At 46.3% G+C, this 14976-nt stretch overlaps 1 protein-coding gene across 1 annotated transcript in view; it reads left to right on the top strand.

Annotated features, from left to right (window-relative positions):
* The window catches only part of nt5c1aa (5'-nucleotidase, cytosolic IAa), a 15742-nt gene extending 1410 nt beyond the window's left edge, over positions 1-14332 (top strand). The window contains exons 2-7 of the mRNA XM_068575559.1: positions 3626-3670; positions 5464-5631; positions 5726-5855; positions 10863-10985; positions 12841-13025; positions 13909-14332. Of these exons, the coding sequence (XP_068431660.1) occupies positions 3626-3670; positions 5464-5631; positions 5726-5855; positions 10863-10985; positions 12841-13025; positions 13909-14265 (1008 nt within the window). The 3' untranslated portion in view covers positions 14266-14332. The remainder of the gene's footprint in view (positions 1-3625; positions 3671-5463; positions 5632-5725; positions 5856-10862; positions 10986-12840; positions 13026-13908) is intronic.
* The last annotated feature ends 644 nt before the right edge of the window (positions 14333-14976 follow it).

Below are 14976 nucleotides of genomic sequence, written 5' to 3'. Positions count from 1 at the left end.
CAGCCTGCTGAGCAGACTTCTTTGCTAATATGCTCATATAAAACTAAACAGATGAGTGATTTAAGTCATGGGAAAAAAGATAGAACAGTAAAAATAGAAAAAAGCAAAGTGAGGTGCAAGGTATACTGAAGCTAAAAGTTGCTAAAAGCTGAGTAATCTCTGCTGCTTGAGGATTAGTGCGGCCACAGTGATGCATTTCCGGAGCGTAAATATCCGTTACATGGCAGTTATGCTGCTTAACCATCCGTCCAAACGCTCCGCTCTACTTGACTGTAATAAAGAGATTCTCTAATGGACAGTGCAGACAGCAGCTGCATGTGATAATCTACCAGGACATCATTTCATTCAATGAATATGTGTCATAACTGAGCAGGATGAGGCCGGGGATGACGTGCACGTCACTACAAAGTCCAATTAATATCATCGCATTGAGCCTGATGTTGTTTTAGGATGCTGCGCACTGTATTTTTAAAGACACAGACAAATAAAAATGACACTTTCCAAGCTTTTGTTTCGTGTTAACTGTTCATTTATCTCTTGCTAGATGCTGTATATGTCCAGTAAGTAATTTACTTTGGTATGTTTACATGAAACCACCTTATTGTTTCTCTCCACATCATTGTGTTTCCTATTATGCAGCCTGATGGACACTATTTAAATGGATCTACACTTGTTGGTTTAGTATTTCTTTTCTAGGAAATACACATTTAATCATAACTCAAAATGTGTTATGAGTGTTGTTTTATTGGTACAATAATGTTTTCATGTTCATGGCTTCATAATTTTAATTAAACGGTAAGGTCAATGTAACTAAATAGCATTTATATTAAATTGAATCACATCTATTTAAATGATTATCTAGCTTACACAATAAAGTTGAGGCCCAAGAAAGGGAAATGACTCTGAAGGTCAATATTGAATGAGAGGAAAGATTATTATTTTTTCACAAGCGCAAAAATGTACCGTACATTCATATCATGGATTTATGAAGGGAACCAGAGACAGCGTTGGAGGCGGAGCCTAATGCATTCCCATGAAGTAAAAACAAAGTTTGACGACAACAAAGCAGAGAAGCTCGTGTTACAACACAAAGAGCGGGAGCGACTCCATTCTGGTGGACATTGCTCCACAGATCTTTACATACACAACATCTGCTGCAATATGTTAATGCTCATCACTCATCATGTTATTCAGCTTTATTTTGTCTTTGTTTTTAGTAATAAAACAACAGTTCTATGTCCCTTCATGGTATCACAAGTACCATTATGAACATTTTAAAGGGCGTCCTTCAGAAATATGAGAATGAAAACATGTAGACATTAATTAGTAGAAGTTCTATACAAGTGGATTTTATTTTCTTCTCTTAAGACACACCAATTGCCATTCCTGGCAGGGTCACAGTCACCCTCCTGTGTTACCATATAACATATCTGCCAAGGCCTGAACAGACTGCATCATCACTGGCCTTTTACTTCTCTATAAATACCCCCCGTCCCGCCACCCTCTGCTCACACGTTAACCTCTTCATTTCCCCTCCGCACTGCTTCCCGTCTCATATATCTGTTGTCTGGAAATCCCCTTCCTCTTTTCAATCTCAGCTCAGATGGACAGCAGGGATGTCTCACGGCCTCAGACGCACAATGCTTAACCGGATTGACTCATGGATCTGGGTTGTGCACAAGCGACAGTCCTGCTGATCTGGCAGAGCTCTGACAGGATTAATACACAGGGTGGGGAAGAGAAGAAGGGGCCGGTTCCACCACAGCGTCCTTATTCGGTGCTTCAGGTGCAACATAACATAGACACACATGGACGTTTAGTCTTCATTATGTTTCCTTGCCTTTGCCATCACACATATGAATATGCAGGAGGTGATTATTGTGATGTGGGTTCCCCTGCAGAGCAGCCTTGTGAGCAATGCGTTCCTATGTGTGTAAAGGAGGCTCACTGAGAGGTCACGCTGTAAACACTACCAGTATCAAATCACAGCACAGATTTGGCCTCTGGGATCACACCCATACAGTGGGTTATTCATAGAGCTGGGGCACACCTGCTCACATACCTTTATTTGGTATGGGGCACATCTGCTCATATGCCTTCATGTAGTCTTTGGCACACCTGCTCACACACCTCTATGTGGTCTGGGGCACACCTGCTCACATACCTCTATGTGGTCTGGGGCACACCTGCTCACATACGTTTATGTGGTATGTGGAACACCTGCTCACACACCTCTATGTGGTCTGGGGCACACCTGCTCACATACCTCTATGTGGTCTGGGGCACACCTGCTCACATACATTTATGTGGTATGTGGAACACCTGCTCACATACCTCTATGTGGTCTGGGGCACACCTGCTCACATAGGTTTATGTGGTCTGGGGCACATCTGCTCGTATGCCTTTATGTAGTCTTTGGCACACCTGCTCACACACCTCTATGTGGTCTGGGGCACACCTGCTCACATACATTTATGTGGTATGTGGAACACCTGCTCACATACCTCTATGTGGTCTGGGGCACACCTGCTCACATACCTCTATGTGGTCTGGGGCACACCTGCTCACATACATTTATGTGGTATGTGGAACACCTGCTCACATACCTCTATGTGGTCTGGGGCACACCTGCTCACATACCTCTATGTGGTCTGGGGTACACCTGCTCACATACATTTATGTGGTATGTGGAACACCTGCTCACATACCTCTATGTGGTCTGGGGCACACCTGCTCACATAGGTTTATGTGGTCTGGGGCACATCTGCTCGTATGCCTTCATGTAGTCTTTGGCACACCTGCTCACACACCTCTATGTGGTCTGGGGCACACCTGCTCACATACATTTATGTGGTATGTGGAACACCTGCTCACATACCTCTATGTGGTCTGGGGCACACCTGCTCACATACCTCTATGTGGTCTGGGGCACACCTGCTCACATACATTTATGTGGTATGTGGAACACCTGCTCACATACCTCTATGTGGTCTGGGGCACACCTGCTCACATACCTCTATGTGGTCTGGGGTACACCTGCTCACATACCTTTATTTGGTATGGGGCACATCTGCTCATATGCCTTCATGTAGTCTTTGGCACACCTGCTCACATACCTCTATGTGGTCTGGGGCACACCTGCTCACATACCATTAGCATGCGTGAGATTTCTTGAGCCAGAAGCTAGCTTTCACAGAATCAGCATGAATCATAGTCCTTCATCAGCGACACTGAAGACTTACTGTTTTGTCTCCTATGAAGCACAAATATGTATTCACCTTCTCATCTTCTTTAATTTGCCTTCCATCTGCTTCAATCTTCTTGCACATTTTCGGATTATTTGTTGATCTTTTTCAATTTGTCTTTAGTTTAACGCCAATATGGAAACACTGCTTTGTCGCGATTCAATCGGCGTTCATGCTTTCACTACACAACCTACACAGCACACAGTGTGTTCTATGTCAGCTATCTGTCTTTGTGGAAGCGCATTGTGTCAACATAAAATATTCTGTATGGGCCAAAACTTCAGACACTGTATCTCTGGGCGGGTTTGGTGGAAGGATTGTCAATGAAGCTGAAATGATTGTTCTCTGAATGAATAAAAACAAACTGTCATTGTGCTAAGGTGACAGGGAGACGAACCCGGAAGGTGGAGGGAGGAGTGTTTTTTGTAAGTATCTCCCATCGTCACGAGGTCAGAAGATTGTGTCCTCTGCTTTCTCACCTTCTCTTCACCTCCTCTGTGTTGTCTGTCGATGTGCCTGCATGATCACAGACACACCCACTCCTCTAACCCACCATTAGACGCCCATCATTGTGTGCTGAAGCATATTGAAGCATATTGAAGCATATTGCACAGGCTGGCTACAGGCTGGACCGAGCCAATGAACCTGAGAGCGGTGCTCTTTATTACACACACACACACACACACACACACACACACACACACACACACACACACACACACACACACACACACACACACACACACACATGGAGAGAGAGATACGACTCTTTGAGTTGTTGGCATATTATATTTTCGAGGCTGAATACAAAGAAAAATTAATCTCTGAATGTTTGTGTAACGCATGCACTGGTCTCATTCGACGGTTACAGTCGGTGTGGGAAATAGCCAGAGGCACTCTGGGGGACCAACTACGACAGAGGCCTCTCGTCTCTCGGTGTGGGTTGTGTGCCGTTTGCGTTTCAAGACACCTGGGAGGACCCACACTCCTACTGGAGGAACATTAAGCACGAATTTGAGTGTCATCATCTGATCAAATTTCACTTTTAATCTGATTTAGATGTGGGTTGCGATTAATCCTGTGTGTTTGTGTGTGTGTGTGTGTGTGTGTGTGTGTGTGTGTGTGTGTGTGTGTGTGTGTGGGTGTGTGTGTGTGTGTGTGTGTGTGTGTTAGCAGGTAAATAGGTGACTTGTCAGCAGGCAGCAGTGTTGTGATGGAATAAAGCTCAATTCAGGGGCAGTGAATCTGTCCAGCCTGTGGCCTATTTACCAGCACACAGCCATGAGCACAAAACTTGCATGTGTGTTTTATTACATAGATTTATGCCCCACTGCACAGACGAACACACACAGACACACACACACAAACTGGATTCATATATTGACTGAAAATCATGCTTTAGTTATTGCTGTTATGCGCTTGTGCCCTTTTGCATTGCACTCATTGTTTTCTTCCAGTACTAATGAAGCTGCACTTTATATCAATGGAAAAGTCAACACTATATGTTATTAAATATTTATTATCCTTGGATTATTGCCGGCAACGTGCATTATTTAGAACCGAACGAAAGATATTTGAACTCACACGTGAAACACTGCGCAGCGCGTTTCAGCCACACATTCAGGCAAAGCTGTGTGCTCTGTTGGACGCCTCACTTTCACAAGCACATCCCCGTCCTTTAAGTCTCTTCGGCGCTCTTCCCCAACAACCCGGCGCAGCTGCCCACCGTGGCCATTGAAGCCGCCGCCCCCAGAGGAAAGCCGCCCTCCTCTTTTGTTAAACACTGGCACCGCCGAGCGTCAACGCCCACGCAGGAGGCAACGTGAGGCCACAGCGCCACCTGTTAATGATCAGGAGATGTAACAGAGGAACACTTTCCATCGCCTCACAGGGTCACCTCAACGATGAGAATTGGAACAAAACCAGCGAGTTAGATTGAGAAACAAACCTTCACGATAGGGCTCAATGAGTCCATGAATGAGTGAACGCTAATGGCCTCTTGTCGGGAAAAAAAGTGTTTATTTATGCACACACTTGTAAAAAGGAGATTTAGTTTAATTTGAGGGTCAGTTTTTGCCCCAATGCCTCATACAGCTTTCCCCTCTCCTCCCACTGTGTTTTCCAGTCATCCTCTCATGTGTCATTACTGCTCGCTCGTCCTCCCTGCTCGTCTTCATCATGCCATTGTCTATCTTGTCCTTTATTTTTCTTCTTTTAGCCGAAGCCAGAGAACGCGGTGACCGTCGCGGTTTCCTCCCGCGTCTTGTTTCGGACCGAGCTGGAGCAGAAGGTGTTCGAGCAGAAAGGCGTGGAGGAGTACCTGAGGTACCAGATCGAACACGAGAACGAACCCTTCGCCCCGGGACCCGCCTTCCCCTTCGTCAAGGTCAAAGTCACACTGACACGGCGTGCGGTGCGGGGTTTGAGCCGCCGGCCGACGCTTTCCCCTCGCTGACTTGTTGCTGTCTGTGTCCCGACAGGCGCTGGAGACGGTGAACGCTCGTCTGCGCGAGCTGTACCCGCAAAGTGAGGAGCTGTTTGACATTGTTTTGGTGACGTACAACCACGCCCACGTGGGGGTCCGGCTCATCAACACCATCAACCATCACAGTAAGTCAAATCATTAAGATGTCGCCCTCAATCACTATCCATCGTTACAGCGTGGCGGCAGGACAATGGCTTTAAATAGCTTCCTGTTGTGGGGTAACAGACGGTGATGGGCGAGTAACATATCAGATGTCAAGCCCTTACAATTCAGTTTGACAAGATCATTATCTCACTGCACAAGTATAATTTGTGAGAGGGGAAAACAATTTAGGAAATCACGACTATAAAGGCCTTTTACACTGTGAAGAATTCACAAAATCTTTTGTAGCGTTTTTCAGTCAGAGTTTCAAAAGGTTTGCACACACAGAGGATCTCACAGTCTGTCAATAAGAGGTTTCATATCCGAAGCTACTGAAAAGCCATTTTACTTAATTGAGTGTACTTGAGTTCCCTCCGGTTAAACATTCACGCAGTTTATAAGTCTATGGTGCTTTTATTTTGAAAGGTAAGAACAAAAGGAGTGGGGTTGAACGGAGTAGTAAAGCCTCCGAGCCTCCTCGTTGTTGAACTCGATGGTGTACCTTTTGATTACGTCTGTTCCAAACAACGTGACTGGTTGATGTTTTTATTCACGGTGCGAATGCTCTGGAAAAAAAATGATTGACGTCCGAATCGTTCTCATTCAAAACTCGACATGTGAAGACAAAATCAGACTGCAAGCTCCACTAAAACAAGCAACAAATTGTATGAACAGCTGACTGACGGGATGCTTCCCAGGAAAAACCTCAGACCCCGTGATGACATCTTCCTCGCGGACCACTTCCTGTCCGGCTCCTTCCAATGTTTTCACGTCCGCAGAGTTCCGCGTCCTTCGGGATGTGAGAATAATCCGAGAGGCCCGAAAAGAAAAACAGGTCTGAGCGGAGCCGCAAGCTGCCTCCCAGATGCTGCCGCGTTAGATCTCTCTGGTGGCTCTCTGCGTGAGGGGCCTTACGAATCTGACCTCTGACCTTTCCTACAGGCACTGCAGGAAAACACGGCCTCTGGGATGTCACGGAGATACGAGTTGGTTTAACGTCATTAGTGCTGTGTCAACGAGAAAAATGTCTCGGCGGGTGACGGGAACATGCACTTGCTCCTTAAGCTTCTCACATTTGAAACTGAATCTGGGCACCTCAGACAAATATTCACATACTAATGTATCTCCCGTCACCTGCTCGCTATTTTTAACAGTTGCAGGATGAGGTCTAAAGTTTCTCTCCTTGCATTTAGATGACCGGGGGCAACTATATAGTCAGGACATGGCTGTGACCGAAGCGTCTGCAGGCCAGAACACAGAAAAGCACGCTTAATTTACACAAATTAAACCAAATTAAAAGGTCAACCGTTGGGGTAAGTGTCAGTAGTGTGTGTGCTTCATGGGTGGAGAACGTGTGGCTGAAAAGAAAAACATCAAAATGAATGAAAGCAACAAAACTAAAGAGAGGAGCGAAGCTGCAGCAGCAGAATGCCGAGTCAGCTGGAAAGAAGCGAGCTGCCAGCTGCACGCCGTCCCAAAGAGCGCCGGTGTTCCTGGTCGCCCTCACTCCCACCGGCAGCCAGAGAAGAGGCTGAGGAGTCGCAGAGCGCACGAGACGACGCCCGACGCACGTCACGGTGAACTTTGGCCTCTTCCCTGATGCTCGGCGTACGGGTACCCGCCATGTTCTGGGTGGTTTTCATCACCTGCTGCAGAGCCCTCCGGTGGCACAAACCATGGCTATGTGTTAGTTGACAAGAAACTTGGTACGGGAACCTTGACTTTTTGGAGTTTCAGTCAGAAATACACACATTTTGTCAGCTTTCTCGCGCTGCGTGGAGGTGTGTGACGATCATGGCGGCTCGTCTGTGATGCTGAGTCCCAGGAAACGTTTCAGCTGCTTCATCCGGGCTGCGTGGTTGAGGACAGGGCCGTGTGTCTTCAGCTTGACCAGGAGGGGGCCGAGCACACTGCCCTGAGGGGCTCCGGTGTTCAACCAACACCAATGGAGGAGGTTTTGGCTGCCGATCCAAACTGTCCCGGAGTCTGTTTGTGAGCACAGACAAATATCCAGTTCCAGAGCGAGATCGTATCAGAAATCAACAAACAACATTCTGACGCTGTTATTTTGTGCCGAGCCGTGGAAACGGAAATCTTGTGCTCTGATCTGTTGGCTCTGTGTGCAAACTGCTGAGGGTCCAAGCTGGCTGGGATGCTTTTGATGTGCTGGAAAACCCACTTTCTCCAAAATCACTTCACCACTTTTTTTTGAGAGGAAGCCGAGGGGAAGGAAGGACTCCCCTTTAATGGAGAGAAAGACATGAGAGAGAGAGAGAGAGAGAGAGAGAGAGAGAGAGCGAGAGAGAGAGAGAGAGAGAGACAACAGAAAATGTGTCCGGCTGAGGTGAAGCTGAGAGAGATGCTCGTCTCTCTAAAATATGCTACAACCCGAGGGACAGTAAATAAACACACACACACACACACACACACACACACACACACACACACACACACACACACACACACACACACACACACACACAGGGGCAGCCTTGAAGCCGGTGGGAACACTCTCCTGCCACAGTGATAAGTCATTTCATTCATCTGCTTTGCATGTATATTAACATTGTATAATAACAACAACAGGTGCTCACATCGAGATTTCACGATCCAACACGCTCGTCCCCGTGGAAATACGACAACACTACCGCAGAGCTACGACATGGCCTCACACAGGGCTCCTATATGCACAACGTCATGCGCCTCACTGCTCTGACGGTAAAGTGTTAAAATGCACGATGAAGCTCGTTCTTTGATGTGACAGCAGCGTCTCTGCTGTCCCGCCGGTTTCCTGCTTTCCTTATTTCCATGTTTTAGATCTTTCTGAACAAGTAAATAAATCATACAAAGATAGAAGATATGAAAACAGGTTTGCAAGGGAAAGAAAAAGAGACACAAAGACATCAATGGAGAGGATTTTTTCCATTGAGGGACTCCCACGCTCCCCCACCAGTCTTAAAGGAGGGGGGGGGGGGTGTTGAAATGATGCGGTGCAGCGAGACGTGGGGACCAAACTCAACATGGCCGGACTACAAAGCTAAATAAACCAGAATCTGTAGAGGACAGTTGGTCCTTTGAACTCCATTTCTTTCGGGTGTTTTTTGAAGTCTCCATCTGCTCTCAAGCCCGTTCATGAGTCACTTTGTCTCCGTCTGTCTTTGCATCCACAAGTCTTAGTCCTTATGAAACTGCGCTACATATTTTAGCATTTGCAGTAGAGTTTGGCATCGACACCATGAAGGGCCTTCACGTTGTTGTCGTGGCTCATGCTGCAACCTGTGTGTTTGATGTGTGTGTGATGTGTTTTAAGACACAAAGCTGGGAGCAACAATACAGACTGAACGCAACAGGAAACATTCGTCTCTCCGTTCCCACAGAACTAATGCGCATCTTTATTTACGTTGACTAATGCGTCAAACACCAACGTGATGAGGGAGAAAATAGGTTTCTAGTCAACGTAATTGAAGCTGCGTCTTAGTTCTGGGGGAAATAATTTGTAGGAGACAATGTTGGAGGGTGAAGGCTGCAGCAGTACAAAGAAGAAAACAACCTGGGACGGACCGGAGTGACACGAGGAACTCACACATGTACACGAGGGGAGCAGGGGATGACACACAGGTGGATCACATCAGAGCAGAGACAGGAAGTAAAAAGACAAGACACAAGAGGAGAGCACAGATTCCTGGGACGATACGACAAGATGAATACTGTCACTTTAAATTCAATAGTTCACTGAGACGATTCCCCTCTAGTTTTATGTCTGACTTCAAAATGTAATTTGGGCCGGCGATGTTTATTTATGCCGACGGAGCATCCCTTTGTTGTTGTCAACATTAGCATCTTCACACAGACCCTGCTCCCCACACGCCTCGACACCGCTTTGGCGCCGTCCTATTTCAGTTGTGTTTACATCACGGATTCGTGACAGAAGCCCTGAAGATCAGACAATAAGAGATAACTTTACTGCTCATGATTCGTCAACGCATCCTCAGCCAGCTATCACATGCTGTCCTGCGATAAGTTACTTCTTGTTTTTTGTGCGTTTTCTTATGAAAGCCAGTGACACGTGTTGATTGGGGTGGTCTTCCTTCTTCCTCATACATGATTACAAGTAATTCAATGGGATCTGTACGCATTATTCTCTGTATTGCTGCAGATGCTGGATGAGGACAGCCTGCACTGGTGCTGGTGTGTGTGAGTCACACTGAGGTCTGAACGTCTGGATATCTCGGCTCCTGCTGCATCAATTTGGACCATTATTGCATTAAATATGTCTCTAACAAGTCTCTCATCTTTATGGACGTGCAAAACTAAATGACTTGAGTGCCCTTTTAAATGTGGAATACGTCGAAGACGAGGTGCCGCTTTAAATAAAAAAGCTCAACCTCGCCGTCTCTTTTTTTATAATCGACACATCAATCTCCCGGCCTGGCGATAACCTTCTCTTTGACTGTGTCTCCATCTTTCTTTGGTGTCATTCTCGTTCTCTGCACCCTTCAACTCTTCTCAAACTCTTTCTGTCACGTCGCCATCCCAACATCAGTCTCTCGTCGCTTCACTCCCGAGCCCTCTGGAGCCGTAATCACAGATCTAATTACCTGATATGAGTTCTCCACACAGCGCCTCGCCGCCGCTGTTTGGATCAGTCCTCTGCAGCGAATGAGGAGACGGCCTCGGCCAGACACTCTTCCCCCTTCTCTCTGGACCATTTCACCCTTTTAAGTACTTGTTAGTTTACCCTTTTTATCCCCCCCTTCCTCCATAGGGCTCCTGAAAGTGTGACAAAAAAACAAAACAAAACAAAATGTAACAAGAATCAGGGCTACACTACATATAGTGTCCATGTACAACCTCGAAACACAACTCAAACAACAAATAGGATGATGGGTTCGGGTTATGAGGGCTTGAAGGGCTGCAGTACACTGGATGTTGACTTTTAATGATGGACACAGACTTAAAACCTTGCTGCTGTTTGTCGCTCTCGTCCTCAGACTTGTTCATCGAGAGGTTTTGTATGACGGGAGGAAGCAGCCCCATCGGCTACCTGAAGGCCTGGCACACCAACCTCTACCTGTCCGCCGACGCCGACAAGGTCAGGGAGGCGCTGGCTGAAGGTGAGCTCACACACACACACACACACACACACACACACACACACACAGAGGATTATTTTTGACCCACATCCAAATCGGATTAAAAGTCAAATGTGAGGAAGTTTCTGTCACTTTATAATAAAATGTGATGCAAAGCCCGACAATAATATGACGACAATGACAACAATTCAGGGCGGTGAGGCTCAGAGCCACGCCATCCTAGGTTTTAGTCCAAACATATCTCTTTGCTTCTGTTTTGTTCCACCACAATCAGGAAATATTACCTTCATAGAAGACATAGTTTTTGATCTTCCAGAGTAATTCAAGAATTTTCTAAGATTGCTTTGAATCCTGAAGCCTGAAGTAGCTGTAATGCAAAAAATAGTCCAGCACATGCTTTTGAACCTAAATTGAAATGGTAAGAATTAGGATGAGGTTAATTTATCACACACAACCGGCGAGCTGCAGTCGTCTCCAGCTCCGTGTTCCTGACACAGCGTTTGCATAGCGAGCAGCAGTGACTGACGTCTGCTGTGATGCTGCAGTCACACGTGAACCAGCACAGTGCGACCCCCCTCCTTGTGTTGCCCTGATGGATTCCTGCGCGTCACGACATCCCATTAGCTCCAACCGTGGCTCTAAATGTGCATCGATTTTTTAAAAACACTGGCCAGTCTGTGCCAGAGGAGCTCAAGATGTTAGAAAGAAGACAGCGATGTGAAAGTCGCGGTTCACATGCCGCTTTGCTGTCAAAAGGGGAAAAGAGCAACTATGGCAATAGAGTGGACACAAATGGGGTTAAAAAAGAAAAGAACGCAAATTACAGAATGAACAACATTTCAAACTAATTGGAAAACAAGATGTGTTTGAGCTTGTTGACACAAAAAGATGATTTCTTTTGTGCTAATGAGGAGCATAAAGTAACATAATGTACCGGCTGAGTCGCTCTGTGTGTCGAGGGCTGCAGAGGGAAATGAACTGCAGAGCTGATTGAACCCAGCGGGACCGCAGGACTCTGCAGGTGACATTCTTCATGCGACTAACACGCTTCATGTCACTAATGCAAGCGACTCTGTTGGGGGGCACACACACACACACACACACACACACACACACATTCAAAGGAAGCATCCTTGACATTTTCCTTGAAAGGGCTTCATTAGCTGTGAAGACATTTGCAAGACTTTCTGTGACTTGGAGGCCGTGGAAGCTGCAGCTGTTGCTGATTGTGTTCAAGCAGCAAATGAAGTGAAAAATCTCCTTTTACTTGTTTCTTCACACGTAAATGTTTCGGTTCACTCGCTTCTGATCCAGCCAGCACGTGATGGTCAAAGCAGGTTAAAGGGCAAGTGCACACTTCAGCTGTAAGAGATGTGACTGTGTTGTGATGCAACGCATCAACGCTGGTGGTAATATTGCTGTTTTCTCACTCACCTTATAAAAAGCACCTTCATATCTGTTCATGTTGCACTGAGGCTTTCTTTTGGGCCTGGTTTCTTCTTGCCCACACTTTATTTCTAAAATATGTAATGGATGAACACTTTAATTTAGGTGAAGTGAAGGGAAGTGATTTGTGAAAGTATTGTTTTAGTTTACTTCAATGTGTCATAGTCATGAGCCAAACTATCTTACTTAGAGTGAAGTGAAGTAAAGTGATGTATGGAGTTGTACCTCGACACGTTGTGTATCAAACCGGTGCGCGCTTGTCTGCAGGACTCAAGGCAGAGGTTTCATTTAAAGTGGAGTAAGGCGAAAGGTCAAGTGAAGTAAATGAAAGTGCAGTGAAGTGAAGTGACAGCAAACCCACCGCCTCGTTTGAAGAGTCTCTCGTCGGACCTGCATTCTCACCCACGTCTCCGTCCGTGTTCGTGTTCAGGCATCGCAGCAGCCACCATGTTCATGACGGAGAAGCTGACCGAGGTGTCAGAGTCCCAGCTGAGGGTGGCCTTCGATGGCGACGCCGTCCTCTTCTCCGACGAATCGGAGCGCATCTTTAAGGCACACGGGCTGGACAAGTTCTTCGAACATGAGAGGGACAACGAGGACACGCTACTGGACCACGTGAGTCTGGTTGGACATGTTATTATTCATTTAGGCTAAATAATCACAGATAGAATCAGTACAGATTTGCAAAAAGAAATGTAAAACCCTATTGCATCACCGTAAATGACCATTTCCATGCAGAATAAACCAGCTGTAAATGATCGTGCAGATGTTCTCCTTATAAAATATGTACGTCATTAGCTGTATCGTTCATCATCATTGCTTTACGTCATCAATTTATAAAAGATGATTTGATTAATGGTTTCACACATCAGGAGTCAGACAGTCGGTCATTGTTTTATCAAGTGTTCTAGCAATGCAGGCCGGAGAACAAAACGGTGGTAATTCAATAAAGGTTTGCTTGTGCTCAATGCACACACTTCGATGTTGCATTGATTAGTAACTAATGATGTCTTAATGAATCAGTCCAGCGTCACAGCAGCTCATCAACTAGTCACAAAATGCACGTATTGTTCTTTTTTTCTTTTTCTTGTGCCGGTCAGGACGAGAACGCTACCAATGGGAAGAAATTTGTGCTTCTTTTTCCTGTTGGAAACACAAATTAAACACATCCACAAACACATGATTTCCAACTGCTGAAGTCGACGCCACGTGACCCAAAGCGTCGTTGTGGTTTTGTCGCCTGAACCTAAAGTTTGTTTTGTTGCCTCAACCTTAAGTGCACGCAGTTATTTTAAGCCCCGCGATGACGTTCATCCCAAATTTAACTAAAAGTCATGTTGTTGCCTAAACCCAATGCTTGTTTTGTAAAAGTAATGTCGTCCTGAAAAAAAACCCACCAACATTTCGTAACTATTTCACGAACTTCCTTGAGACGGTGTTTCCCGAACCCAAAATCTCTCCATCCTCTCTTTGTCTCGATCGCTTTCTTCCTCTTCAGGGTCCCCTGAAGGGCTTCCTGGAGGCGCTGGGGAAGCTCCAGAAGAAGTTTTACGCCAAAGGCCAGCGCCTGGACTGTCCCATCCGAACGTACCTGGTCACCGCCCGCAGCGCAGCCAGCTCTGGGATCCGGGCGCTGAAGACACTCAGGGCCTGGGGCTTGGAGATCGACGAGGCCTTGTTCCTGGCGGGGGCACCCAAGGGCCCCATGCTGGAGAAGATCCGGCCTCACATCTACTTCGACGATCAGATGTTTCATGTGGAAGGCGCGGCCGAGATGGGCACCGTCGCCGCCCACGTGCCCTACGGCATTGCGCAGAAACACAACCAGAAACAGAGCGCCGGCGCGAGGAAGTAGACGCCGGAGGCCTGAAACGAGAGGAGGAGGACGGGACGGGGCGACGTCACGAGAGCAGAGGGAAGCTGAGAGGTTTTGGCGAGCGTGGAAAGGTGAACTTGTACTTGATGTACTGAATTGTATGTGGGAACGCATCATGTTCATGATGAAGCATTTGTATCGTAAGCTCGTGTGATCATCATGTAATCCTTGTCATCCCGATGCTCTCATGAAAGAGGTTAGGGGTGAGATAAAGGTAGAGGTCAAGTAGAGTATGTTGTTTGTTACTGAAGATGGGAGGCTACGTCATGTACTATTGCGTTAATCCAAAGCAAATGTAGAAAGCCATACGTTTCAGTTGGTGCCTTAGTTTCCAAGAAGTCACTGTTTTCAGTGTCGTTGGTCCAGAGTGAAATATCTCCTTAACCGTTGGGTGGATTGCCATAAAGTTCAGACAATGAAACCCAATGAATTTGGTGCAGATCTCATGACATTTCATGTTGCTTCAAAGGTCACAATTGTACATAAATGTAAGTTCAACACCGCAGTTGAAAAAAGGACATCTCCAAAATCAATGATTGATTTCCGTCTCCCTTCGAGCTGTACAAGCCATTCGCATGCCAACAGAAGCTAAAGTAAAATGACGATCAGAAATGTTAAAAAATGTGTGATTAATGTGTCGTACAACTTGGCTTTGCCAAAAAAAGCTACTTTTTTGCACTAAATGTTTAA

Source organism: Clinocottus analis, unplaced genomic scaffold, assembly GCF_023055335.1.
Source record: "Clinocottus analis isolate CAN_PGR_092001 unplaced genomic scaffold, fCliAna1.0.p SCAF_14, whole genome shotgun sequence".
NCBI lineage: Eukaryota > Metazoa > Chordata > Actinopteri > Perciformes > Cottidae > Clinocottus > Clinocottus analis.
This window is presented reverse-complemented; position numbering and strand designations above follow the sequence as displayed.